Source organism: Fusarium verticillioides, chromosome 2 (genome assembly GCF_000149555.1).
Source record: "Fusarium verticillioides 7600 chromosome 2, whole genome shotgun sequence".
In the NCBI taxonomy this organism is placed as follows: Eukaryota; Fungi; Ascomycota; class Sordariomycetes; order Hypocreales; family Nectriaceae; genus Fusarium; species Fusarium verticillioides.
The window spans coordinates 1741072-1769069 of record NC_031676.1 but is presented as its reverse complement, the minus strand read 5'-3'; the positions used below and the strand labels follow the sequence as shown (position 1 = coordinate 1769069).

Sequence of the window (27998 nt, the reverse complement as noted above, 5' to 3'; positions counted from 1 at the left end):
TTAATAAGAAGATAGTGGAGGCTCTTTGTTAAGCGCAAATGGGCAGACTGGTTTGGTGCTCTGTTGCTTCTTGACACAACTTGTAGCCGGTATTAGAGGGACAAGATGGACACGTGAGAAATCTGAAGTGAAGACCATTAGATATGTATGTATACTGGGGTTAATCGAGGATAATTGAGCGTTCCTTTGCCGGGAAAACGGGACGGACTCTTTGGAAGGCATAGCGAAAAGTATTAACAATTAGTACGCCTGTGGAAGGTTAGTCGCCTAGAGCACAGCGATATGGCGTGAAGAGTATGCGTAGATATAAAAGCAAGAATTTCGTATTATATTCTTTCGGTAGAGTGGCGTTTTTGAAATGAAGCTATTCCCCAGCCTCTGAGTATATGAGATCCGTCCACACTCAGACCAAGAGGGGGCCAGTCTCAATGGTTTGCTGGCCCTGATGGTAAAGAGAGTGTATTGAAAATGCACTGGCCCGCTCGATCGCTGAATAGAGATGTCAACAAAGAATCAGATGCGGCCCAGGGGGTCCATCTGATGCACTCGCACATCACAATGGTCGAGTCTCAGCAAACCCGTCAAGACAAAAGGATGCTCACGGATAAGGGCGATTGGTTAGAAATGGCATTACAGTTACTCTCATGGATGTCTCATCTGCGAACTTTGCCCGATTCCTCTCAAGTTCTTTGTGCATCAATCAAGAATGAATGAACACTGAACGACACTAGACGAATGATGGAACTGAGAGATCTAAATCGAGTATCAAAGAGCCTTACGGTGTGCTGTAGGTAGCCAAGAGAGAGTCTTGAACAAAGACGCTTCACGTTGGTTGACATATGTTGAACAAAGGATCCAGTGCTTGGGCGAGGGAACATTGAGTTGATTAGATCAAGAACGCCAGCTCAAGTCTTAGACAATCTTTGGCCATTCTTTACATTCCGTATTAAAACTTATAAACAGGACTCTCATTGTTTCTATTATTTATGTTGTTGTGCAGTCCGTCTCTGACAAACTAGCTCAGGGAGCACACTTTGACTCCAACTTATCTGCCCTCAAATACTTACAAACTCCTTCAGTTCAAAGTACCGTATCATTCATCGAGAATTAAACAGTCGGAATTTCTCTCTCGAGACTATAACAACATGTCGAGAAACCCTAACAACAGCATGCTTCCTGATGATGAGAACCAGAATCAGACCGGAAATCAGGGTCAAAACCCAGGCCAATATCCCAATCAGTATTCGATACATGGAAATTCGTGGGATCCAAGCTTGAGCAATACAGCTCCCAATGAGCCTGTTCAGGGTTCTAACGGACAGAACGCTGGCTTGAACCCTGGGGGGCAACAACCTCCGATGCCCCAAGTACAGCATGCGAACCAGCCGAACCCTTCTCAGCCGGAGGACTTGAACTGTGAGACGCGAGATATACCTAAGATATCCCACGGTATTCTAGACGAGATATTCAAGCGCCCTGCTCCTAATCCTCAGGCACAGGCACAGGCTTGTGATTCGGCTCTGTGTCGGCTTCGGCATCTGCTACAGAGGTACACAGATAATGTGGCAATGATTCCATCCGACAACGATTCTTCTCTTGACGTTCCAAATCTATTTCCAATTGAAGATCCTGGCTCAACTGACCTTGACCCGAATAATACGGGGAACGTTGATTATACGCCTGCGGAACCTGCGCCTGTTGAAAGTCAACATGAGCCTCATTCCACTGCAGTTCATCACAATGTGGTCAACACTCCTCTTGCTCTTCCCTCTGCTCCAACTTTTCAGGCATCATTTGGTGGCCCCAGTCCCAAGAAGAGAGGTCGTGCGGCTTCCCCAGATACCACGGTGCCCGCTCCGAAAAGGATGAGAAATCTTCAGCCGAGCACTTCTAGCGACGAAGGAGACAACGCCAATAGTTCTGAAATCCCCGGGCCCGCCCCAAACACAACATCACCTTCATCAAGGCAACTCCAGAGAACCAGGAAACGGAAAGCGGATATTGATGAAGAGGAACACGATGGTGAAAATGATCTTGTTTCGGATCCCAGGCCGCAAAAGAAGCCCAGGGGAGAACCGGCTGCCTCCAAGACGAAGAGCAATTATCTCAAAGATCTCAAGAAAGAAGATCATGAAAAGGTCGTTGCAGGGACAATTTGCATCTTTTGTCGTGAAAACCCGCAGAGCAAGGAATGTAACTGGGAACAGGTCAGACAAAGCAACGGCCCCGAAGTATATGATCTAGAATGCACCAACTGCGCTGATCACCGCTCTAAAAACAAGGATAACCCAGAGCTGGCCGGCCATAAGTGCCTGGTTCAAGGTCCTAAAACGCTGATCCACTTCGAGCACAAAAGGTACGGCGTTGGCGATCCTCAAGGGTATGAGAAGACGGCTTGCGACGCATGTGCCAGGAAGAAACAGGGAGGAATATGCGATGTCGATACGATACTAGGCTACTATTGCCTCAATTGTCGAAGACAGGGGGAGTGCAAGGTTGACCTATCTGAAACGATGCCCCTGAGACGGCCAAAGAAGCTCACACGTCGACCGTGGTACCGACATCCATGCGATCGTTGTTTCTTGCGTCACAAGAACGGTGACGTGAAGGGAGACGATTGCTGCAGCTGGATTAGAGACAGGGGAGAGTGGGAGGAAAGGCGAGCCTGCAAACAATGTCAAAGAGATGGGACAATATGTTTGGACCTTGGAGAGCTCATGGACGGTTTTTCTTTCAATGCAAAGAATATTCCCCAAAGCTGGAAGATACGCCCCGAGTTCGAGGCGGACAAAGAGAATACAAAGGGGGACAAAGAAAAATGGCATGAATATGCGGAAGTGCTGCCCAACACAACTTGGAGAAAGCCGTGTCAAGGATGCAAGACAGCTGGGAAGATTACTGACTGTCTGGTCATGTGGCACCAGCCATACAACGCGTGTGAGCGCTGTACGCAGCTTGGTATCGACTGTATGGTCGAGGAAGAAAAGGGTCGTTTTCGACAGCATCCAATCTTCGATTTGAGCAGGGTTGGTTTCGGACAATTCACCCCTTTCAATGCCTGCACGCAATGTGTCAGGCATGGGTTGAACTGTGACCGACAAAGACCATGTGATAGTTGCAGACATCGCAAAGCAAAATGCGATGCTTTCAATTGGAAAAAGTTTGGATGTATTGACCGCCGCAAGTTAACCAACAGGCAAAACAAAGAGACCTATAGTCCTGGTCCTTTGTACTACCTGGCCTTGGGATATGGCGCTGGAGGTGTCAACGATCTCAAGGATGGTCAAAAGCTCGAACACTGGATTGGTCCTGCAGCTCCTATGTACGGCCTGACCGACGCCAAGGGTGGTCCAGAGCAATATCGATTCGTAGCCGCATCTCATCAACATCATCGCCCGCCTGAGGGCATTGCCCTCCCTCCCATTCCATCGGGTGACAAGCAACTGAAGGACACATCTGCCTCTGAGTTGCGCTGGTTGGTAGCTCGGTTTTGGCTCAATCAACAACCCCAGGTTCCAAAGAACGATCTCCAAGGGTACCAAAAAGTTTGGGATCTCCTGCGCGACCATCAGAATCTCCAGATGAAGACGGCCGGTATGGAACACAACCTGCCACCGCCGATATCTGGCGTGCGCTGCTTCCAGGGAGGTCCTGTGCTCTCTGACATTTGGGGAACGCAAGATCCTATGCTTCCGAGTGCTCTTGGAAATGCGAATGACACACAATCGCAGGGGTTCTCACCATCGCTGACATACCAACCGTCAAATCAATATGGAAACGGATACAATCCTCAACAAAATGTATCGGCACCACAAACGCAGCTACATCAACCTTCAGCGGCACAACAACCACTTGACTTTACGTACTACCGGAATGAGTCAGGCCAAGATCCAGCAGCATTCGGACAAGACGGAGGCTTTGATCAACAGCAACTACATACCCTCACACGGAATTCACAGCTAGCTGATCAGCCAATGCATGGTGGCCCCGACCAAGAGCCGTTTGACTATACACATGGGGAACTTCAAATGGCACAAGGTCACGTTCCGCCAACTCCGCAAGGTTGGGGCAACTTGAATCAAGAGCAACTAGATTTCCATTCACAAACGGGACTGCCTCAAGATCAAACAGGTGACCAACAAAACAGTCAATCGGGGGACACCGAAAACTGGTATGAGAAGCTGGCTCCACTTGTGCGAGGAACCGCAGACGATGAAAGTGGTGAACGTCCGCCCTATGCTAACAGTGCCATCCTGGCCAAGGACACCGAAAATGACCAACAAGAGCCACACAGTGGTCCGCAGGCTCCAGATCAGTCTCCAGAAGGAAGCAACGAATCCCAGGATGAGTTCTCAAGCTTGGTAGATTGGGAAGGCGGGCAGACACATAGGCGTTCCCAAGCGAGTCGCGGGGAGCGCTGGCTCAAGCCTCAAACCTCTAGAGGCAGCAAAAAGTCATCCCAAGAGAGAACGGCTGGCGGAAGCCTGGTGCCCAAGAAGGCAAACGGTCGAGATGCTTTCAATCCTTTCCTTGGTTTCACATTCGGTCCGGACCAGAAACCTCGGTTCACGGAGAAGCCAAAGGGCTCACGCTGGAAGGTCTTCAATCATCTCGAGGGTATTGACATGAGCGAATGGCATGAGTCAAAGTCTAAAGAGCCTGAAGAGGAGTCTCAGGTTCGCCTCTTTTCCATTGTCAATGGTCAAACAAACCAACCAACACCTGTGCGTAATGTTCTTGGTGACGTGCCTCGCGAAGACAAGGTTATAAGGACAAAGCGTTATTGTGCTGAACCGGGAGAGGGCGGATGGGGTTCATGTGCCGCTTGGAACACTGATGGGCATGGTCAGGCTACTTGCCAGAGTTCTGCGCATCGCAACACAGCCCTGCCATACTTCCCCGTGTGCAATGATTGTACCCGGGGCAACGTCAAGTATTTGTTCCAGCATGAGCACAATCCCATAACTGAAAGCGAACTTCTCAGCATGCGTGCTTATCTCTGCAATGAGTGTGCTGGTCAGATGAGCGCCGGTGCTCCGAACGCGGTCCAGAATCAAATTGTCGGCACTAGACGGGTATATGGCATTGCAGCTGATGAAGCGCAGTCCCAAAACAGACGGAAACTGGTCAACGGCCTCTCGAAAGCCGCCAACCTCAAGAAGAGTACCGAGGCTCTGACAGGCTGTTCGTGTGCCAACAGAATGCTAGGAACATCGCTCTGCCGGTTCCATAGGTTGTACTATGCCGAAGAGGTTATGAAACAAGCGGCATTGATGCAAGAATGGCGGCTTTCGCGCTTCAAGAAGGCAGTATGTCCCAGTTGCCTTGCGCAAAAACCCAGTGAGCAGGTCAATGTTTCGGCCAACGTCGATGGTTTTGTAACGGGCGCGCCGACGGCATGGGCTTGTGTCGTTTGCAATGACTGGGTTGTGAATGAACAGAACGACGTGAACAACCAGCCAAAGGTGATTGATAAGCCGCTGTGGAATCTAAATATTGGGCGCAAGCTTCTCGGTCCGCATCGAGAGATAGCCACCGGCAGGGTTCTGGGGGAAGTGGTGTCTGTCTAGGTAATGAATGAATGGCTGAAAACACTGGTTCATGTGAACTTAAGGTGGGAGGATTCCGGAGTTTGGCGTTTCTGAGACATAGAACCTAGGTTTGCAATTGACTTATCAGTTTTCATACGTAACAAGATGCCGACGACGCAGATAGGCTGAGACTGACCTAACATAGCGAACCAGGAACTTGACCACCCTATCATGCACGAGAAACTCAAGGGGACGCACCGATGAATCTCGGACATGAAGCATTCCAGATTGTTTTATGAGAAAAGCCATGTGGCTGACAACACAGTCGAACGGAATGTTCTGCATCAAGAGACAAAAGACGAAGATGTTTGAACCGCAAGAAAAAGGGATGTGTACTTGTATTGTCTGACTGACTGAACCATTGCTGCTGGAGAGAAGGAGACCTCGAGATTGACAAATAGAAAAAAATAGAAGCAAAAAATTACATGTATGAAAATAAGGATATAGAGAATCTGAAGCCGTACTTTGAAAAATTCATCCTCCCGGGCAACACAGAACAAAAAAAGGAAATGGTCGGGTGAATTTTATCTCTCGCGAGGTCCTGAGGATGGGATGAGTAGCATTGCATTTAGTTGCATCTGGCATTCGCAATGTCTGCAGACTCCCTCCCCTGTCTTTCTCTCTCTTCCAGTATCAAGACGATTCTTTTCTTTGTTTATCCACAACGTCCAAGATAGCGAGCCACTCCAGAGAAACGCCGATCCATGTTCCATGTCGTATGGATCGTGGGTCATAAAGCATGAACCATCGGCATTGCTCACAAAGACACTTTCTCTGCCATAAGCACGCCGGGTCCCTAAATCCCATATCGCTGGGTATCTCCGTTGGCTGCGTCCAAATCAAATGTGAATATGAACCCAGATCCTGACTCCCGTCCGATGCAATCAACTTTTCATCTCCGTGCTCTTCCTAAAGCCTATTGGTTATATTGCATCCTCACATCGTGTCGCGTGCAGTTGACAGAAACCAGACATATCGGGTATATCCCGCCGATCGCATCCGCCTCGTCTCGAGATGTTCTCCCTTTCGCCCTTGGATATTATTCCCTTTACATAAGTACACACTTGGCACAACATCCAGCTTCTTGCTCGCCGTTGTCCATATCCATGGGCTTTGGGGGACCGTTCGCTCCTGAAGTGCCACCGCTACCAGTTGAGTAGCCTTGCATCTCACGGTTATATCTTCGGATCTCTCGTACGATATCGTAGAAGGCCTTGTCGACGTTGATTCGGGACTTGGCGGATGTTTCGATGAACTTGCAACCGAACGACCTTGCAAGTGCCTCTCCCTCTGTTTCCATTGTCAGTGATTCATGCCAAAGTCAACTAGTAATACAACATACCTTGTCGTGACACGTCTCGATCGCCTTCCAGATCGCACTTGTTGCCAACAACGACCATGGGAAAATAATCCTTATCCTTGACTCGCAGAATCTGTTGCTGGAAGGTGGTGATTTCCTCGAAACTTTGTCGCGAAGTAATCGAATAGACTAGCAGAAATCCCTCTCCAGTTCGCATATACTGCTCGCGCATGGCGCTATACTCCTCTTGGCCGGCTGTGTCGAGGACATCGAGCAATGCGACCTCCTCGTCAATGACACACTGCTTTCGGTACGAGTCTGTAGTTGACAGTTGATTAATACTGCTCCAGACGCGACGTGATGGTCACGCAAATGAATCTAGAGTCACCAACCTTCAATCGTGGGGTCATACTCGTCGACGAAATGGCTCTGGATCAACTGAATAGTCAAGCAGGATTTGCCGACACCACCGCCACCTACAACAACGAGCTTGTACTCTCGCAGGAACTAATGAAAGGTCAGCAACACGATCGATCATGTGTGGCGAAATGATGCAGTGTTATGTCGAGAAATTCGATGACAGGTGCTGTTGCTGCCAAGGCAATGTGGTTTCGCGCTTTACCTTTGTGTTCGCAGCCATTGTGATTAGAGTTCAAGATGCGCTCCCTGATAATGATATCTCTTGACCGGGACTTGTCGTCGTGAATGAAGATCCGGACGTCGCGAGAAATGGACTTGTCGAAAGGCGAACAACAAAGGACAGGACGAGATGAGATGATTCGAGGTGCAAGGCGCTCTTTGCGGTCGACACGAGATGATGCGAGGAACAAAGGGAGATGGGGAATAGGACGAAATGAACTGAACCGGATTGAATTGCACTGAATGGTTTGCCGCTGGGGCGAGCGGATTCTAGCTTTGAATGTGTGGAGAGAGGGAGAGAGACGATTCGAATGGGCCAAATGGGTTCGAAAAAAAGGTCAAAGCAGAAGAGTTGAGGGTAGACTGAGAGTGACCAGGAGAGAGAAGGGGAACAAGGCCTGAAAGGGGAAAGGGTCGAAAGGCCAGGGTAGGAAAGCATTGGATCCTGGAAGGGGAGCAAGGGACTGGGAAGGGAAGGGGAAGGGGGGGGGGGCCGAAGGGGGGGGCGTCGATGGATTGGGACCTAGGAATGGATGGGGCAGTTGAGGGTACTAGATACTCTTTGATTGTTTGCATTTGGCATCGAATCAGTGGCAATTTGACCCCCAGCAAAGTATCCAACACTTTCAGCCATTTTCTCGCGCTTGTTAGGTGTTTGCGCTTGCTCTTCTTTCTCTCTGTTTTTTTCTTCTTCTTTCGACCTGTAGAGAGGCAAGTATCCGATACACGCCGACAAACAGAAACCTGGGGATGATGAAGAAAGGAACACACGGTAACAGGTTTCTCATGGCTGGGTTGGCCTTGTCTCAATTGACATGACACTTGAGTATCACTCCAGCTGATAAAGCGCTCAGTGCGCATCCAGAATACCAACACCAACACTAACACCACAGCACCGTCACCATCACCCGCCCCACGGCTTTCCAGGTGGTCAATGTCGCTGGGCGCTCCCGAGCGCTGAGATAGATAACTAAGTTAGTAACCTACACACAATGAATGGAGGGAGGGACCACTGGAGGCTACCCGTTCCCGTCCTGTCAGTGGATATGTATCTAGACCTCTGGAGGGGAACACCCGATGGCCGGATTGGTGGCTAGACTACTCCGTAGGGTCGATAAAGCCCAGCCTCTAGTTAGAGCGCGCGTAGTGGGGTAACGAGTAACGATATTCAGATGGTGAGAGGTCTACGGAGTAGGAGGTATACAATCCATAACATGGTAGCATCCATGGATGTTAGAGGCGGCAAGCTTGTGGTTGTGTTTGGCTGTTGGTTAGTGATAAAGCATTCAGGATATGTTCTACGGAATCTAGAAATGCCCGTTTATGGCATAGGAGAAAACACAATTTCACTATTAACTAGTGAAGAAACCACAGGATGAACCTATCATATGCTCTCTTGCAGCCCTACCACGACGCCTAGGGGCGCCTGGCCATGCCATCTGATTGAAGCCTCTAATTCAACAAAAAAGAAAAGAAAAAAAGCTACGCCAAGAGAAGCGTTAACAATATCACAACAAGAGTGGCTGCAAAACCAACAGCCCGGGCAGCGAGATTTACGGTAGCTACTACATGTAAGTTAGTAGCTAGTACTGTTTCAACAGAATGAACAGAGCTGGACCGGGCCTTGTCTTGCTCTTGTTGTTTGCCATGTTTTAACGTGGCGACAGGCAAGGCTTCGTGTGAGGCAAGAAGGGGATAAAAAAGCCTTGTGGTGACAAAGAGCAGAATTTCTCTTTGCCGTTCGGTCGCCTCCGTATCTTTTTCGACTCATGATGGTGAGAGACTGATCATGCCTGCAGCAACGATTCAATGTTGATGTTCTGGCCCCAGCGGGTTGCCAGTCACCTATTGATTTACAGCGGCCTTTCAGCAGCTCCTCCACTGGACAAGCACACGAGGTTGGTATGTACATATGGTGGACGTAGGTAAAGGTTGGGTCGGGGCGTGTGCGAAACCCAACTTAATGAGTCGGATGTGGGCCAAGACATGGGGACCCTTGCTTGTGCTTGGCTTTGCAGTTGCAGTTGAGCAGCAAAAGCACCAGTTGTTGCTGGTTAGCAATTGGTCTTGTTGCTCCCTGTTGCTGGCCTCCTCCACGCAGTTCTGCAAGGGCAGCGGCTGGCTGCGTCTGCTCTGCCAATCGTAAGCGCACCACAACGTGCTATGCAGCTGATTGTGCATTGTCCTGCACGTTTCGCTGTAGCAATTCCTCACCGTGTCCGCGTGCCTGTGTTCCCACAGCAGATGCATATAATTACTATAATTGACGAAGCGATGGCGTCCAATACCACAAACCAAGTATCCGTATCCGTTCTTTTATACCAAGATCACACTCCTCCCACTGTGAAGACCGCAGACCGACAGGCGAGGGGTGGCAGCAGAGGTGGGTGGAATAGGGGCAATGGATTAAAGTCCCTGAATGTAATAAATAATTTGCTTACCAGGCCAAGGGTCTCTCTCCCGTCTGTTCTGGAGCGTCTCTTCATCACAACACCAAGCTACCGGTCACCGACCAGCAACAGCAAGCGAGGGTGCAGATCCTTAACGGCTACCCAGGCTGCCAGGGCACGCCTCATCCTTGGTTGTGATATGTCAAGTCTAAAAGTTATTCCGCGCTTCTTTTTAAGCTACGATTTATAGAACAAATTAGCCCGTTCTTCTAACCCCATCGTCTTACTCGCTAAGGCAGGAGAATGGACGGCGGAACACCCCCGAGATACACCGGCGCCGTGACCCCGGCCTTTTCGGTCGAGCCATGTAAATGAGGCCGACCATCCATACACATTATTTACCGTTGATAATTGCGACCGTTGTCTTCTCCATCTTTTGTTTGTTGTTCCTTAAGTAACCTAGACATTATTTCATAACTTATAAACCAGATCAGACGAAACAAAACTTCAATCTATCTTCATAATTTTCGTCGAGTAATAGAGCTCGGCCTCAACATAATGACCATCCTTGGAGTATAGCTGGGTAACGATGTTATTCCCTTGGCATCAGACATGTCGCATGGTCCCTTTGGACTCTAATTGCTCATTTCAACTCTACTGTTTGTTCTTGGTGGCTGTTGCTTGTGTGTATCTTATCTCCTGGACAGTATGCATCTAATATCATGGATGTCTACTCCGTATGTTCATCAATCCAGAAATAAGCGAGGTGATCCTTTGGCTTTCGTTGATAGGGAAACCTTCTTTTAAACTATGTATATATATCACGATATAAAATATAGCCTCTTAGAATAGGCCTCATACTTCATCCAACACGTGCAAGGCACCGTCCTCGCAGTCCTCGCACATTATTGATCGAATGGCTAGTCCTGTTCATCACCAGCATTTTTCGTTGGTTCATACAAACCTTGGTGGGTGCCTCGTACAACAGAGTCTGCGTTCTTATTGCACGGGTATAGGTAGTTGAGACCTCGGAATCACTTTTACCATTTCGCGCCCAGATATCCAGTTATCACTCGAATTGGTCGTCTGAACGGTCGCTGTCACCACTAACAGCTTCATCACAGCCAATTACATCCAATCCCATGGCCCAAGCGCTAGGACCTTCAAAGAACGCAAAGAACGTTTAAGCCGTGCCTTGTCAGGATTCAACCAACAACAAATTTGTGACAGAAGGAAGAGAACCCTTTTCACATCAACGCGCCAATGATGACACTGGCGTGAGTCCATTATCCATACCACAGTCATTCTCTCACGTCTCGATCTAATGCAGATCAACGTTCCTCACCCCTTACTCTCTCTCTCTCTCTCTCTCTTTCCAGGTCTCCCGTCCCATCGGTGAGCCCCTGGACCTGGGGAATGAATGGGGTGACAGGTTAACAAGCTCCGATGCTCTTAATCTCAAGTCGGTTAGCTCAGAGTCCAAGTCCAGGGTCGTAGTTTCTAATGTGCAGGGCGGTAGGAGTGGTGCTCGACTTCATTGTCTTTCGCTAAATTCTGCTGTAATGACGATGTAAGATGTTTTATCTGGTGGAACTCACACTAGTATAACTTACGCAGTACGTACACTATCATGTCAACTCATATATGTTTGGTCTCAGGTTGAAGATGAGCCGTCTACAAAACAATTAAAAAACACAAAAAGCCCAGACATGGTTTGACTCCTGCAACGTTTGGGCTGAATTCAGCAATCAAACCATGAGCTGACCCTATTCCCAGCTTGAACACTAGCCTGCACCTCAATCGTGGAAATGTCTTTGTGCCTGCAGGATAAACGTTTCACCACGCTCAGGGTTTTTGTTCTTTTCATTCTCCTCCAATGTACAACCACTTCACGTTGCAATGGCCAGCCGCTTTCGCCAGATGAACCACAACACCCGTCCAGCACGTTGTACTACTAGCGTTGGCGCGTTTGAGGCTGTTGAAGATGTGATGGTGTGTTAACAGGATGAATGCCGGGTGGGGGTCGATCGATGCGTGGCGTGGCTAGGTCGATAACCCAATCTGATCACTATGATACAGATCCTAGATAACTGCCCCTCTCAAGACATTACATAAGGGTTCTGTTAAGTGATATGAAGAACAGATTTAGCGCAGCGATAGCTTCAGTTGGGTTTGTCAAGCCGAGCACTCTTATCACTTCGAAGATCATCCCGGGCTAAGCAATTTTCACTGATAGCCTGCGATGACTGGGTTTACGTCGAATAAGAGGTGACGAGAACATATCAAGACAAAGCATGAGGCTAGAGGCCTAGGGCAACTACTAAGTAAATTCGATATGGTAGTGTCTAGTCACTTGAGTCGGGGTGGGGGTTGGTTCCCGACCTCAGATAGAAGTTTCAGCAATGCGCTCGGAAAACTTGATGAATCTACAAAGCCAATCACATAACCGACTAATAACACAATGATACAAAGAAAACTATGCTCTGCCAGGAACCTACCCAAGGGGCCAGGAGCCGAAAGCCAATCTCGCACGTTAGGATAGGGCTTCGGTCAAGTAAACGGGTTAGGACAATGGGTACACGAACAAAGCTCTCAAACAAGCCCTTTATTAAAACTTCGACTAACTGTCTAGTGTCTGTGTGAAGCCCACACGTCGGTTAACTGGCTATCATGGTTTGCGAGTTTCAACAACGAGCGTGCCTGGCAACCGATCCCGAATATGCCTGTAGGGTCCGCCACGGCTCTTCCCTAGGGCCACAATATGTCATTGTGAGTAGTGTTCTTTACCCTAAAAGAACCAGCAACGTACCTAGGTACAAAAATGGAAGAATCGTCCTCCAGGGTATGATCGGAATTGAGTTATGGCCGTAACCAGGTCGCGTATCGCATCCAAGTGTTCAACAGTAGCCGCCTAGAATATCCACAGAGGTTTCCCAAGGGAATATAACAGGAAGGGCGAACCATGTCGCCAGGCCCTGTATTTCTGATATCTATGTTGCGAGCACCAATTGGCGCTGAATCCTTACGGGTAGACACGTCTACTCTCCTCGTCCAGCGAGCGACTGCTGTACGCCACCATTCTCAGAAGTAGCAGCGTTTGGAAAGATGTTCTGATTTTCTCACATGAATTAAATCCTTCTCTACGAGCAGAAGATCTTATAGGATTTTACGAGGGGAAGATATCTCTTTGTAAGGATACTTGACGATAGAACCAAGTAACTGTGATATTGCGGCTCGACGGGACTTGTGGGGTAAACGTGTGGGGCTTCTGTCAGAGCTGCAACGGGCAGACACGTGATCCTGTAGTTCAGGGAGAGGAGAGCTTGAAGTTACAAGGACGATTTATAAACATATTCAGAAACTCATTAGACAACACGAGTCTATCCATCCTTAGCTCTTCATGAGCAATTATCCTGGCATGCTACCAGTCACTATTTCAGAACATATTCACCTGTGTCGCTTGGAGTTCCGCTTCTTGACCCTTTCGGCCGAATGCAACCACACGGAACATCAATGCAATCAAGTTGAATGTGAATGATCTCCAACAACTTCTATAGTCAGCTTCTAGAACGAAATGACGTCTTTTGCATTTGCGTTTGCATCCGTCTCCACCAGTTCCAGGTTGTGATCCACTTGGTTGTGTCTCTAGGACTCGTCCTAGCAACAGCCCCTTTTCGGTAGATTACACTCTGGCTTAGTTCTATGCCAAGCGCACATCACGACATACTTCAATCTCCCCCTCAGGTGTCGTGGGTTTGTTCAAGGTCTAACTTCTGATCTCGGCGCCGATCATGTCACGAGCTGTTGCATAGACCCTTGCTATCGCCGCTACGATGTGCCTAAGACAATCTATTCGAATCCACCTCCACCATCCTCGTTGTTCATACCCCCTGGTCTTCGCCACACCCTAGGTTCCTTATAGGCAAGAGCCTCGAGTCAGCTTCCGAATACAGTGTGCCATCACATGAAGCACGAGTTCCTCTAGCCTTCCACGCAGAGGCGTCTCATGGAAGTTGATGTTCACGCGTTGATCTGCAACATCAACAGACCACTGACCCCTCTTGTTACTTAAAATCGTATGATAATATGACTTTGGTATGACTTTGGCAAGTCAACTTGTTCAACGCCGATACTACGTTACGGCCCCTCAGGGCGTCGGAGATGAGACTTAAGTCTGCTCCATTGTCTTATCTCGGTTGTCAACCCTAAAGTCAGTATCCGTATGATACAACAAAGATTCAACACCTTTGCTTTGTACCAGGATGCACGACATATGTTTTATGTGTTGGCCGCAAGTGCTGAATCTATAGGCGATTCAAAGACTTGTCGAATACCTACACAGGTAACTGCGCAGCAAAATCGATACACAGGTCTAAGTGCTAGTTTTCATCTACGTTAGATTACTCTGAGATGCCTGCTGCTTAAAAATGCTGCCTATGCAGCTCGTCTGAATAAAGAGCGCCATGATCGATGAGACGATCAGGTTTTGACCGTTGAATCACCAAAAGTTTCAAGCCCGTGCGCCGGTATCAGATTGCAACTCCGAACATTCTATCACACTTGTCTACATATATTCAAGGATATCAACGAAGCATGCAATGTAGCCAATTGCAGCTCTTTACAGAGTTACAACGGATGTTACTGTGATCAGCGCAACTACAACCCGCCACCATACCTTGTGGATTTCCAAATATCCAAGGATCACAGTTATCAAGATACTGGTATATCAAGGTTTCTCAACAACTTGCTCCGCGGTGTCCTTGTCCGCGTCTTCGGTCGCCTGCTTCTTAATCTCCTTCGGGTCTTCTTCTCCGTCACTCTCAGCATCAACTCGCAGACCCTGGATGCCAGCTTGGACTTCATCAACGAGACTCTCAAGATAGTCCAAATCCCTATATCTGTGTCAGCATATTTGGCTCTTTAGCATTTGGTAATGTTTCCTGCTAACCGTCCAACAAGGGTGACCGTGTTGTTTTTCCTGCCCCAGCGAGGATAACTTCCGACCTTGACACCTTTGGGCCCAACTTTAGCAGCCAAGGTTGTGAGGTAGTCAGCAACACCACTCTCGGGAAGAGGCGTAGAGAACAGTACTCTATGCGTACCCTTCCCTTCGGGGTCACTAAGACGTGGCAGGATGTGAGGCTTCAGCCCATCGAGAAGTCTCTGGACTGTTCCCGGTCAGCAGATAGTAAGCGGCGCTCAGGAAATGACATACAGAGTCTAGGGATACCCGGCAGGATATGGATGTTTCCGTTCACGACTGATACGGGAACCCAGAGATCATCATGGGGGAAAAGAGCTTGCTTCTTAAGGTCCCGAGATTCATCAATTGGCAGCTCAGCCATGCGAAGTTTTGCCCTTCTTGCTGGCGAGTCGACATCCCAATCGAACTTGAGTTGATTGGGATGAACCTTTGACATCAGCTTCATCTTGTCAAAGGTTTCTTGGTGTAGTTTGAGAGGCAGGTTGAAGGCCTTGGCGATCGATTGGTAAGTAATGTCGTCGTGCCTAAGATATTAGTATGCCTTACATTAAAATGAGGGTAGTGAATCCTCACGTAGGCCCGATTCCACCACTGATTCATGTTAGCTATTCACTTTCCACGTAGCGTCGCCGAAGGACTTACCTAGTAACAACAAAGTCATAACGGTCACTCATTCTCTGAACAGCCTCAACAATTTCGCCTTCATCGTCCTCTATCACCTCGATGCGCTTGAGGTTCTATATCTATTTAGCATTCGCGCATTCTTAGCTACCCATGGTTAGACCTACAATTCCGAGGTTAAAGCACCATTTGGCAAAATAGGCAGAGTTGGTCTATCTCGATTAATACAATATCTAGCTCGTACTTCAATTACTCACATCAACTGTCTACATTCATGATGTCAGTTACCCCGATTCTGTTACACGGACAGTAAGATAAGATGTATCCAAATAACTATACCTTTCCACCCAGAACTTCGTCACCGATGATCAAGCAGGCGGCTGTAGAAATGGTGCGCGAGTTGCGCTCATCTGCCGATATAGGAACCATGGTTCTTCCTAGGGCGAATCGACTGGTGTTGCCAACAACGGGAGATGAAAGATGCCGGGTTACCTGAGAGATGCGTGAGAACATGGATGGTCACAGTCAGATGCAATAGGAGAGCTTGAGGATCAGGTGATAGGCAGATAGCAGGGTAAATATGCAAGTTCTCCCTTTATTGATCCAATGTTGTCTCGATTTCGACAGCCTGTAGATGACGTTAACCCGATGCGCTAGACAACCTATGGCGGGACAATGTGGGGTCAAGTCAACAGCTACCCTTTGGCGGGGCATTGGGCTACACCAACTTAACTCGACTGATAACTGCTAAACAGAGTTGAGGTATCAGACACAGCTTTCGAACAGCTACAAAGGGGACTCTACCTATTATAAAAGTTGAATAAAGCTTCGAAATGGTACAACCACTCACACGCCTTCCTCTCCATCTCCGCGGAGTTCGCCCGCTGACATCTTGCGTTTAGGCGTCGGAATCGCGACTGTACACCTTCTCCGGAGAGTCAAAGGACCACCTCCGCAAGTTTAGACTAACGACTTCTCGGGCCAAGGATCCCCAAGCTGTTATTTGTATGTACGTCTCTTTGTGATAAGACTTGGCAGTCGTATGTCTCCTTTCTCTTGCTAACCGTCCCTCCTGTAGACCTGATCGATAAGAACACTTACGAAATCCGACAAGACGAAGACAAGATCGTTTATACTTCCCTCGAAGAAATTGGCGATGACCTCCCCGATCATGCGCCTCGATTTATCCTCCTGAGCTACCCCCTCACCATGGTATGTCTGATCGAGCAACTGTTAGGATTCCCTGATATTTGACATGATGCTGATATGAGCACAGGGCGATGGGCGTTTGTCTGTGCCATACGTACTTATCTTCTATCTACCCGTTACCTGCAACGCCGAGATTAGAATGCTCTACGCCGGCGCCAAGGAGCTGATGCGCAACACGGCCGAGGTCGGACGAATTATTGATATCGAGTCAGCGGAAGATTTGGAGGAGATCCCCGACAAGCTTAAGTCAGAGTAAACAAGAATCACACAAAAGAAAGGCAACGCGGTGTGGCAGCGAAATCCATATATCATGATCTACATAAAAATGCAACTTGAAGGTATCTGCCTACTCATCCGGCAGCACTTCCTGGGTGTCCAATCCCAACTGCATCGCAACATTCTTCACAACTCCTTGAAACGCAATGCAGGCGGGGCTATCTGGGAATGAGTCGAAGTAACTCTCTCCGTAATCACATGCCATCCTGATTCTAGGGTCCAAGGGCACTGATCCCAAGAAGGGAATGCCCATCTCTTCAGCCAGCGCACGTCCTCCTCCTGTGCTTGCTTTAAAGATCTGACTTTCGGTTGAACACTTGGGGCAGACGAAGCCGCTCATGTTCTCTGCAAGACCTAACACCCTGATGCCGGCTTTGCGGCAGAAGTCGATCTCTTTTCTCACGTCCAAAAGTGATACCTCCTGTGGTGTGGTGACCATGACAGCACCATCGATCCCACTCTCCTTCAGGAATGAGTTTACACTCAGATGCTCATCGCTTGTGCCTGGTGGTGTGTCGACAAGTAAAAAGTCAAGGTCACCCCATTCCACATCCTTGAGAAATTGCTTGATCAGACCGTTCTTCTTGGGACCCCGCCAAATGACAGCGTCATCCCGGTTGGGCAATAGAAACTGAATACTCATGACCGAGAGGTTGTCCATGACCCAGATGGGTGACCAACCTGTACCACTGACATGCACAGTCTCGCCCTCCACGCCCATCATCTTGGGAATACTGGGTCCACAGATATCAGTGTCCATGATACCCACGGTGCTGTCTGGATTTGTCGCGAAGGCGTGTGCCAATAGAGATGTAAATGTGCTCTTTCCGACGCCGCCCTTTCCGCTCAGTACTAGGATTTTGTGCTTGACATTCTCCAGACGCGCCGAGATGATAGGGATATCAGGGTCTGGTCCCTTGGGCGTTGATGCGCAGATGGCCTGGTTTGGACACCCGGCGCATGCATCCGCTTTACCGGCTTGCTCTGAATCAGGGCCAACACAGTTCTGGGGCTCTGGCGCAACTAGTTGTGGCTTCTGCTTGATCGGATTGGCGAGGACATCGTCTACAGCCTCTGGGGCCTCGAGAGAGGGTGCCATCGGCTTTTTGTGAAGTGAAGTGAGGCAAAGCAAAGCAAAGCAAAGGAAAGTGAGTTGGAGGTGGCGACGTGAACTCGAAGCTTAATAATGCAACAAATTCTAGGGTTGTACTGAACAGCGAGGAAAAGAGTAGGTAGTAAGAAAGAAAAAGGAGTGAGGGCTAATTCTTCCTGATTAGGATCTGGTATGTTTCTGCATCAACTTTTAAGAGAGTCCAAAGAATGTTAACAAGGTTAAGATAATCGATGTGGTTGCTCCTAGGGTAAGTACTAAGCGTCTATGTTGATTGGTTGCTTAGCAAGCGTCCGGCGATGTGAAGGATCGCCGCGGAATAAGAAATGCTAATGAGTCAAGATACGTTGTAGTAATAAAGATTCATGAATATGTTGATGCATTAAGATAGCTCTACGAGGAAAGCTGCGGGAGGTGAGATCACTATACGAGTCTCCTGGATCCCCTAGATCTTGAGACATTTTGTTCACAGGTATAAACATTTGTTTTAGATCACGGGGGACCAAGTGTATGGGAAATAAGAATGGAACTCCATAAGCTCGCACCGTTGACTTCTCAATGGGTACCCACTGATCCATGTCTGATAGATATAGAAGAAAGGATGGCCTTTCCAAGAAATGTTTATCCAACGACTTACTGTTCGTGAGTTGATATCAACATTTTCGTACCCCAATACGCTGAGAGCGCGCCGGTTATCGGACCGGCTAAAGGCGGTTGGTGATCTGCCCAAAACTCGACCGACACACCTAAAAAAAAAAAGCCGATCAGTGGCGGGGTTATTTCATATCTGTCTGAGATAAGATAAGCTCAGGACCCCGCGAAGATTTTATTCTGAGCTGATCTAGAGCACCCTACTATACATCAAGATCTGTTTCCAACCAATAATCCAAAATGTCTCCTTCTGCTGATACTCCAGAGACCTCCAACTCCGCCGATTCCACGGTTCTGAGCTTGAGGAAATCCCTCTGTTCTGAGGACACCCCTCTTCCCATCCGTTTTCGTGCTCTTTTCTCACTGAAGCACGTTGCGACCACCTCGGATGACGATTCTACAAGGATCGCGGCCATTGAAGCCATTGCTGCCGGATTCACCTCACCTTCAGCCTTGCTCAAGCATGAGCTCGCATACTGTCTAGGCCAGACAGGCAACCCCGCTGCTGTCAAGCCTCTCCGACAGGTTCTGGCTGATTTGAAGGAGGACCCAATGTGCCGCCACGAAGCTGCCGAAGCCCTTGGAGCCTTAGGCTGGGCTGACAACCTAGACATCCTCCGCGAGTACCGAGACCGCAAAGAGGAGGACATAAGCATTATCGAGACATGCGAGATCGCTATCCAGCGCATCGAGTGGGAGAACTCAGAAGAGCGACGAAAGGAAAAGTTGCGCCCTAGGTTTGTGCAAAGACATGTTGGGGTTGCCCCTGATTAACATTTGTCGTCTAGTGATTTTGCCTCTATCGATCCTGCGCCCCCGATGCCCGAATCCGAACAGAAGGCCGAAGTCGAGGAGCTTGGCCATAAGCTCATGGATACAAATCTGCCTCTATTCCTCCGTTACCGCGCCATGTTTGCTCTCCGAGATCTGGCATCACCTCCCGACCTGCCCACTGCTGTCCCCGCTGTTCTCGCTCTTGCTAAAGGATTGTCTGACTCCTCCGCACTCTTCCGACACGAGATCGCCTTTGTATTTGGCCAGCTTTCACACCCCGCTTCTATCCCAGCCCTGACTGAGGCGTTGAGTGACGTCAACGAGGCTAGCATGGTTCGACATGAAGCAGCCGAGGCACTTGGAAGTCTGGGCGAGGAGGAAGGTGTCGAGGCTACCCTAAGAAAGTTCCTTCATGACAAGGAAAAGGTTGTTCGAGAGAGTTGCATTGTTGCGCTGGATATCGCTGAGTATGAGAAGGGTGGAGAGGCTGAGTATGCTTTGATCCCCGAGACTGCAGGAGTTTCTGTATGATTTATGAGTGCGCTCGCATTGTCTAGTATTGCGTCTAGTTGTTTTCATGCCACCTAAAAGTTGAATGTTAGATTAGTTAAAATAGATGGATTCGGGATTCTCACGAGTTGCCGCAATCGCAAAGGTAGATGACCGTTGATCCTTCATCTGCACCGCGCAATTGAACGTTGGTATACTTGACCTCTTCACGACCGCACTTGGGGCATGTTTCGTGAGCAGTGCTATCAGTTTGCAAATTGTGCTTCTCAACAGCCTGGACACTTGACTGGAGCTTCTGTCTCAAGAAAGAAGGGAAATCGGAGGGTTTTGTTTGTGTAACGGTAACTTTGGAACCAGTATCTGCACAACCTGTTAGAGATCTTGCCAAATACCATACCAAGCGTACAAACCTCGATTCTCTGCACCACAGCATTCGCAATGCAAAACATTTCGCTGGGTCCCTTTTGTTGCAGGCAATAGATTACCGCAGTCGATACAAAAGACGAGAGTTCCGATCGCAGCCATTGTGAGTCGTGAGTGAGTTCTGCAGAATTGGAGAATTCGGTCAACCAATTTACATGCACAAGCTGAACAAATTCATCAGAGACAAAAAATTGGCCCAGCCATCATAGGCTCAAATTGAAGGTTGCAAGGGTCTTCCGGAAAAACTGACGAGGCAAGAGTGGACCATGACGGAATAGTCTCTGAGTGGTGGTGCATCTTGCGCACAGACCAGTAGCTGCCTCGAAAACATCCAAGGAAAGTCCAATGCTCGCGAGGCTGATCATGTTGGTTTCCCCAGGTGTTGACCTCGTCGTTTACATTCACGCAAAGCGGGTAACAATGCTTAGCTGCATTTAATCCCGTTGCTTTTTTAACACAATCACCTTACCGCGACTCCGACTACATGCTTCTTGAGAACATATTTCTCTTGCACACGCGCACAGAGCGTGTCTTTTGATCCATACCTGACCCTATCCTGTCAATATCCGATGCGCTGGTATCCATTCGCTCCTTCCTTTCGAACCAAGATATGCGATGAATCGCCTTCCCTCCGGCGACAATGAACAACACGCAGCAGCATGGGGCGGACCCAAATGGGCAGTTTGCTCAAATGGGGGCTGAGGAGGGCATTGTTGCTCGTCCGTTCACCCTCCAAGAGGCGCTTCCCTATTCACCACAAACATCAACCATTCCTCTCATTTCTGGTCAGTTCTCACCGCTTCTCGATATATCTTCGCCTAACTCTCGTCAGACATCATCCCCGACCCCATTCTAGGCTCAGGCTCCCCTGCGCTTCCTCTACATGACCTATTTCAAACACACGACTTCAACAACCTAAATAAGGAAGCAGCGGGCCATAGTCAGATGCCGCGCAACGTAAAGCAAGCGGTTGACCATGTCCTCCAAGAAATCAAGCCCAGTCAACGAACACATTAGTATGATAACTATGCCGTGCATACTATGAACCACAATCTGACCGTCGAGTAGCAAGTTTACCTCAATTTCAGGAATGAACTCGACCCCCCCTACCAGCAAGAGCCTGATTGATGGTTTGTCGCCGCTGACAAGAAATGTCTTCGATAAAGTTGGAGGCTATTTCAAGACGACAAAGCCCGTGGCTTCTGATGCCAAGCAGGTCAACGGTCAAGCACCTGGCCACCCGACACCAAAGCAACGATCATCTTCAATAAAGTCACCGATTCCTCCACAACCGCCTAACTTGCCGGCGCATAACTCTAAAGCACACAAGTCAAACTCCGTTAGGATCGAAGTTGCGATACCATCTAAGAGACAATTTGATCCTTCAACTTATGTTGACGTGAGCGATGCGCCTCAGCAAGATCTTTCAGTTGTGCCAGTCCAACGTGAGCAACCGCAAATACAGCCGATGGCGCAGTCTCCAGCCACAGCAGCTCAGCTTCCCATCCAAGCGACCACCGAAGCTAATCAGAATGGAGCATTTCGGATTGAGCTACCAGCTGCCAATATCAATCGAGAAGAGTACATAGAGGTCGAAGCTCCGCCGGAGGATCCCCATCATCTATCCGTTCGAAAAGAGAGCCAAGAAACCTACTCTCGTAGTCCAGATCTGATTGGGGAGAGCCTTGATCAGCGTCAACGCAGCGAGGCAGCCCTCCATGCGCTCGACAAGCTTGTGCGCGTTGTGTTCAACTCAGTAGGACGAATGCTTGAAGCAGGACCCGGACAAGACGATATTGTTTCTCTGACACCAGACCAAGAGGCTGCTATGACCGCCTCTTCGCAACAGAAGATGCATGGCGCTATTCAGAAGACAATTGCTTTAAGATGTTTCGACCGCGTCCCAGTAGAGCATCTGATTGAAATCATGAAACTGAGTGATGCCAGCTTGAAGCAAGTTGAGAATCTGGAGATTCGAGTCGACGAGACTTGGGGCGAAGATGCCGTTGATACATGGGTACAACAGCTTTCGGACGTGGAGACAATGCTGAAGTCAGCTCGCACATGCCTGCGTATTCTCTCGGGCGGACGAGAAGACAAGCAGCTGTATTCGGAATCTGTTATCCAGAGATGCGCTGATGTCTTCAGAAAGGTCACCGAGGACATTGTCATGCCTCTCGTGGAACTCCGGCCATCTGGACCTGCATCTGTTGTATTCAAGTTGCTTTCCAAGCACAAGAAGCCTATCAACACTGTCTTCCTCTCTTGCCAGAAGTTGTTCGCCTTGTTAGCAGAACTTGTTACCAAGATCGAGCTCTCAGAGTCAGTGATCAATTCAATGGAGTACACCGCCTCCCGACTTATTTTCATGGAGAATGCATACTTTGAGAAGGACTCTGTCCTGGGAGTTCAAAAGTTTGACGGGCTTCGGTCCGTGGCAATGGACATGCTCTCACAGATCTTCTTGATCAAACCTGAGCAACGCCAAGGCATCATCGACGACATTCTTACATCCCTGGAGAAGCTCCCCGTCGGCAAGCAAAGTGCTCGACAGTTCAAGCTATCCGACGGGAAAAATATTCAGCCTGTGTCAGCTTTGATCATGAGGCTGGTTCAAGCTAGTTCGGGGCGAGTGGATAACAACAAGAATCAAACACGCAGTAAATTGATGCGCAATCTCAACAATAACCCCAATCACGAGCAAGAAGGAACTTCCGATGAGGAGGATCGCGCGCCACTTGCAAAGCAATTTGTTTCATCGATTAAGAGTGAGGTACAGGGCGCGAAGCAACACGCTGTTGCTATCAAGGACCTTGAGATCTCTGTTGCTCCATTGTCTGATGCGGCGCAGCGCAATGCATCTTATGTGATAAGCTTCATCGTCAAACGTGCCATCGGGTCGACCAAATCTGGAGATACCCCTTACCGAAATCTTCTTGATCTGTTCGTGGAAGATTTTACTACTTGCCTTGATTCACCCGACTGGCCGTCAGCTGAACTATTGCTTCGCCTTCTGATGATCATGATGGTCCAGCTTTTCGAAGCACCCAAGACTGCTGCCCCAGCGAAAAATATGGCACTGGAACTATTGGGCGGACTGAGTGCTGCCATTTCCCGCCTCCGTTCTCGTGTTCAAAGTCTCACGAGTTCCTCCGATGGGACAGACGGTGACGAGTTGTCCGAATATCTTGCCGATGTCGCCAATCAAGCTCTGGAACACAAAACTCGCTTGGAACAGCTGGTAGCTTGGACTGGGCCCTATCGGGTCGTTCTAGAGCATGTGCAGAGCAGGAGTGACGAAGATCCACATCTGTCGAGTGCCATCTCGTTTCTCATTACGGGCTGGGCATCCCAGGTACATGTAGGCTACGACTCTTACACAGATGAAGATGACGAACGAGATGAGGAACTTGGACGCCTGGCTTATCGATTGAGGATGATGGTCGAGGACCGGCGATGGCTTGCCAATGAATACACGTTCAAAATCAAGACTGTATCGACAAATCAAGCCAAACTTTCTTACTCGATCATCTTACTACGTTCACCACTATGCGAAGCTTTCAGCAAGATCCTGAACATTCTTCTTGGCTCTATGGCCAGTGACCAAGCTACAGTCCGAAGCCGCAGTCTCAAGAGCGTGAACCAAGTGCTCGAGACTGACCCCTCAATCTTGGATGCCGACAATACCGTGATTGATCTGATTCTGGAATGTGCTGGCGATTCATCAATTCAAGTGCGAGACTCTGCTCTGGGACTGCTTGGTAACTGCATGACGATGCGACCACGTCTTGAGACGTCCTTGACTCCCATGATTGTCAATCGATTCCATGACAATGGCCTCGGTGTACGCAAACGTGCAATGAAGCTTACTCGCGATATCTATCTTCGCAATCCAAGCAAGGCACTGCGGAGCATGATAGCGAACGGGCTGTTGCGTCGAGTACAGGATCCAGATGAGGGTGTCCGTGATTTAGCCCGCCAGATGATAGAGGAGGTTTGGTTTGCGCCCTTTTACCAAGACGACGGAACCGCAGTTTACCAAACTTCACTCAACGAGCACGTGTCGCTTGTCATCCAGACTGTCAAGTCCGGTACGGTTACTGAAATGCTTGACAAGGTGTTTCGAACCATCCTGAAACCAAAGGATAAGTCTCTGGGTGGACCTTTCACAGTCTGTACCAAACTCGTTGCTAACATGTTTGGATTAATCGATAACCTCGATCCGGATGATCCTTCAACTCCGTCTGGGCGCGACGCTTTGCAGGTGCTCACGATATTTGCTAATGCTGATCCCAAACTGTTCAATTTCGAACAGATACGCCTCCTGAAACCACATCTTGCGAACTTCTCTACGCCAGAGGAGTTGGCTGCTTTCCGGCACGTGACAATCATCTATCGCCGAGTGTTGCCCACTCTTTCCAGTGTCCATACCGAGTTTCTGTCTGAAATACGCACCTTCTTGCTCAAGGCTATCACAAGAGTCAACCAACGGAACCCTCTCGACGATCTAGTTGCCTGCACTCAGGTTGTTTGTGGGTTACTCAATAATTACACGCCTCTGGTTTCTGCTCTACATTCCAGCATTCAGAAACTCGTACAAATCCAGGCCAGACCTATCGACCAGACGGCTACCACTCTTACCTATGGATATAGCCTATTAATTGGCATGATCGCAAAACATTGTAAGCTCGACGAATGGACTGCTTGGTTCAAATCGAAGTTGCCGGCCTGGAAAGGAGAAACCGTTCCTATGCTCGCCATCGAGAAGCTGATACCGCTTGCCGCGCCTTCTAAACCACTCGAGATTCGCAAGTCAGCGCTCGACGCCCTTGGATTGATTTGCCAAGCATGGCCTCGCAACTATGTTGTCCCTAAACTGTACACCTTGTTTGATCAGGTTTTCAAAGAGCAGATACCTGGTCTTGAGGTACTCATCTTGAGATCAATCAGAGAGTTTCTTTTCATGGAAGAAAAGCGATCTGAAACAGCGGCCGAAGCACCAGCAACTGGCAAGAAGAGGGAGCTTGCAGTCATGGGAGGGACAAACTTTGACGATGTGGCCAGCGCCACCTCCCAGAGGTTCCTGAAGCACGTTTCTCGAATTGCAGTTTCAAGCCAGGGCGACCATGCCTTTCTCGCCGCAGAAGTTCTCGGCAGCATTAACCGACAAGGCTTGACACACCCCAAGGAGACTTGTGTTACCTTGATGACTCTCGAAACATCGTCAAACCGCAGAATTGCAGAACTGGCTTTCTCCGAACATCGATATTCGCATGAGAAGCACGAAACTGTTTTGGAAAGAGAGTATGCCAAAGCAGTGCAATCGGCTTTTGCCTATCAACGCGATGTAGTAGAGGACACGCGCGGTGCCACCACCAACCCTTTCCAGTCCAAGTTACACTTCTTGATGGAGGTGCTGAAGATTAGCAAGATGAAGAATCGTCAGCGCTTTTTAGATAAGCTCTGTGGCCAGTTGGACTTTGATTTAGTCAAACTCGATATAAGCGAGGAAGTCCCATCCCACATGGCCTTTGCACGGTTCATCACCGAGAACCTGGCCTTCTTCGAATATCAGACCGTTGGAGAGTTGCAAACCACCGTCAATGCGATCGAAAAAATGGTGACGAGCACGGGCGCCCCCGTCGCTCAGGCCATCGAGTCAGAAGTTTTTAATGTCAGTGTGGATGCCCTGCAATTATCGGCATCTGACACCCCAGCGAGCATCCCCGGAATTCAAAACGAGTCAATGGCTCTAGCAGCACCCGTCGATGGACAGCCCCCGGCAGCGCTCGCGGTTGCAGCCAACGTTGAGCCCAGCCGCCTTCGTCAGCTCACAACGGCATCTATCATTCTGCTGTCAATGTGGGAGACGCGAACGTATCTGCGCCGACTTTACGGCATGGGAACTAGCCGACACGACAGTAAGGCCAAAGCACTGGCTAAAGATCTCAATAAGACGCCAGTCAAGGTCCAAGGAGTTCACGGAGATAAGGTCTGGGACGAGATTGAGTCTCATATGGCTGGTCTTCAAGATCAAGAGCGAATGATCAGGAAGTGTACCGACCTTGTTGAACTCCTCAACGTTGACAAGGAATTCAAGGTCGCCGATGACGGCGAACAGATGGACTTAGGGCCATCGACTCCCAGCGCAGACGAGGATGAAGAGGGCGAAGCTGCTGCGGATAGGGGACGCAAGCGAAAGGGAGGACATACGCCTGGTGGCCGCAAGAAACGGGCGCGTTCTGACTCCCAGCCACGAAAAAGGGGTCGACCTCGAAAAAACCCCTTACCTGAGCCAGAGATGGATGCAGATCTTGGAGATGGAGACTGGATTTGAGCAGACGTTGATGGAACATGGGCTATGAAGTGAATTGGACTGCTTTCAAGCAAGTAACGAAAGTGACAGGGACAGGCGTTTGTCAGCCCGCGAGGGTGCATCGAAGAAAGCGTTTATTGGGAAAATGGCTTTGGCCGATGGGGCATACATTGGTCTTCTGAAGTGAAAATGCAGCTAAGAGAAGAGGAATGGCGTTTTGGAGCATTGTGGCTTTTCAATTTGATGATACCTGAGCTATAGCCACGAGGCCATATAGTTCATCTTTTGGTCGGACGGGAAAGAGATCAAGCGCAGCATACAATGCATATCAGCGAAGCTCGCGCATTTAGGACCATTTAAATACAAAGACAATATTGTGATAGCCACTGGATCTTATCCCCTTGTGATGATGACTGGCATAAGAAATGACTAGCTGTACATAAATTGAGCATACTTGGAAACAGTGGTAAAGCTCACTACACTGCAAAAGAAAGAAGAGGGGCCTCAACTTCGATTTGGGAATGACAATGGCCTCGAGGAGTGGGACTGGTTTATCGTATAATTTTCGAGTTAAAGTTGTACGACGATGCGAAAAGTGCAAGTCTAAAACAAGCAAAGCTGGACATAGGGCGGAAATGAATATGCCATGTGAGTGCCAAGAAACAAGGCAATTGGATAAAGAGATGCATAGATGACATAATTTTGATTGCTTGTCGTGGTAGTCAGATCGCCAAGGCATAAGCAGATCGTGCCGGCAAAGTTAGCCGGCTTGGCGGAGTCTAACTAAGGTACCTAATCCTGCGAGCATTAATTCTCACGTACCTACGGATACGGAGTAGGTATTCAGGTAGTTGACGACGACCCACAGCCCGCAAGAACAAGACTCTGGCTGGCGTCTGGTCATTTAAGTTAGACTACAAGTCGTTTACTAGCTGATGAGCCATGGACATAGCCTGCCAATGGGGCTGTTGCTCAGTGAAGTCGTCAGCTGCACAACCCTGAATCGTTTACTGTACTCTGTAACTCGCTGGCTATCACCGTCTGGTCATGGACACGAATACAGCCACTCAGTCATGTTAGCTGGCGTTGTGGCTGCTAATGATGCCAGTGGAACCAGAATCAAGCTTATTGGAGGAGTTGGGGAGCTCCAGAACAGGAGGAGGCCTCTTGTTCCCTGTCGCGGACCTTTCACGGAGCCTGTTT

The 27998-nt window shown here is 49.0% G+C and overlaps 8 protein-coding genes across 11 annotated transcripts; 4 read left to right on the top strand and 4 right to left on the bottom strand.

Moving 5' to 3' along the window:
• Nucleotides 1–899: 899 nt before the first annotated feature.
• Nucleotides 900–7956, bottom strand: FVEG_06392 (Ras-like protein). Of its 4 annotated transcripts, none has more exons than XM_018894762.1 (6): nucleotides 7514–7956; nucleotides 7284–7398; nucleotides 6934–7209; nucleotides 5728–6881; nucleotides 2252–5655; nucleotides 961–2197 (listed from the first exon to the last, which is right to left on the bottom strand). In XM_018894762.1, the coding sequence occupies exons 1-4, from the start codon at nucleotides 7529–7531 to the stop codon at nucleotides 6640–6642; spliced, it is 651 nt and encodes a 216-aa protein (XP_018751890.1). In that variant the 5' UTR covers nucleotides 7532–7956; the 3' UTR covers nucleotides 961–2197; nucleotides 2252–5655; nucleotides 5728–6639. The 4 variants fall into 4 exon arrangements, with proteins under 4 accessions (XP_018751889.1, XP_018751888.1, XP_018751890.1 ...); XM_018894763.1 differs by having other exon boundaries at nucleotides 2256–5655; XM_018894761.1 differs by having other exon boundaries at nucleotides 900–5655.
• Nucleotides 1146–5570, top strand: FVEG_06393 (hypothetical protein; the record flags this gene model as incomplete). The annotated part of the gene is made up of 1 exon (XM_018894764.1): nucleotides 1146–5570. The coding sequence occupies one exon, from the start codon at nucleotides 1146–1148 to the stop codon at nucleotides 5568–5570; it is 4425 nt and encodes a 1474-aa protein (XP_018751892.1).
• Nucleotides 7957–14283: 6327 nt separating the features above from the next.
• On the bottom strand, nucleotides 14284–16145 carry FVEG_06391 (hypothetical protein). Its single transcript, XM_018894759.1, has 8 exons — nucleotides 15865–16145; nucleotides 15783–15791; nucleotides 15693–15737; nucleotides 15547–15641; nucleotides 15478–15495; nucleotides 15136–15428; nucleotides 14869–15088; nucleotides 14284–14812 (listed from the first exon to the last, which is right to left on the bottom strand). Exons 1-8 carry the CDS (start codon nucleotides 16036–16038, stop codon nucleotides 14647–14649), a joined length of 1020 nt encoding a protein of 339 aa, XP_018751887.1. The 5' UTR covers nucleotides 16039–16145; the 3' UTR covers nucleotides 14284–14646.
• A 7-nt stretch (nucleotides 16146–16152) lies between these two features.
• FVEG_06390 (hypothetical protein) lies at nucleotides 16153–17230 on the top strand. The gene is made up of 4 exons (XM_018894758.1): nucleotides 16153–16361; nucleotides 16428–16530; nucleotides 16604–16737; nucleotides 16802–17230. The coding sequence occupies exons 1-4, from the start codon at nucleotides 16359–16361 to the stop codon at nucleotides 16988–16990; spliced, it is 429 nt and encodes a 142-aa protein (XP_018751886.1). The 5' UTR covers nucleotides 16153–16358; the 3' UTR covers nucleotides 16991–17230.
• Nucleotides 17011–18526, bottom strand: FVEG_06389 (cytosolic Fe-S cluster assembly factor NBP35). Its single transcript, XM_018894757.1, has one exon. It carries the CDS (start codon nucleotides 18107–18109, stop codon nucleotides 17081–17083), a length of 1029 nt encoding a protein of 342 aa, XP_018751885.1. The 5' UTR covers nucleotides 18110–18526; the 3' UTR covers nucleotides 17011–17080.
• Nucleotides 18527–18877: 351 nt separating this feature from the next.
• FVEG_06388 (deoxyhypusine hydroxylase) lies at nucleotides 18878–20390 on the top strand. The gene is made up of 2 exons (XM_018894756.1): nucleotides 18878–19509; nucleotides 19561–20390. The coding sequence occupies exons 1-2, from the start codon at nucleotides 19013–19015 to the stop codon at nucleotides 20075–20077; spliced, it is 1014 nt and encodes a 337-aa protein (XP_018751884.1). The 5' UTR covers nucleotides 18878–19012; the 3' UTR covers nucleotides 20078–20390.
• On the bottom strand, nucleotides 20112–20581 carry FVEG_15850 (DNA-directed RNA polymerase I subunit RPA12; the record flags this gene model as incomplete). The annotated part of the gene is made up of 3 exons (XM_018905076.1): nucleotides 20112–20130; nucleotides 20182–20416; nucleotides 20467–20581. 3 exons carry the CDS (start codon nucleotides 20579–20581, stop codon nucleotides 20112–20114), a joined length of 369 nt encoding a protein of 122 aa, XP_018751883.1.
• A 274-nt stretch (nucleotides 20582–20855) lies between these two features.
• On the top strand, nucleotides 20856–27181 carry FVEG_06387 (cohesin loading factor subunit SCC2). The gene is made up of 3 exons (XM_018894755.1): nucleotides 20856–21264; nucleotides 21312–21495; nucleotides 21548–27181. The coding sequence occupies exons 1-3, from the start codon at nucleotides 21120–21122 to the stop codon at nucleotides 26814–26816; spliced, it is 5598 nt and encodes a 1865-aa protein (XP_018751882.1). The 5' UTR covers nucleotides 20856–21119; the 3' UTR covers nucleotides 26817–27181.
• The last annotated feature ends 817 nt before the right edge of the window (nucleotides 27182–27998 follow it).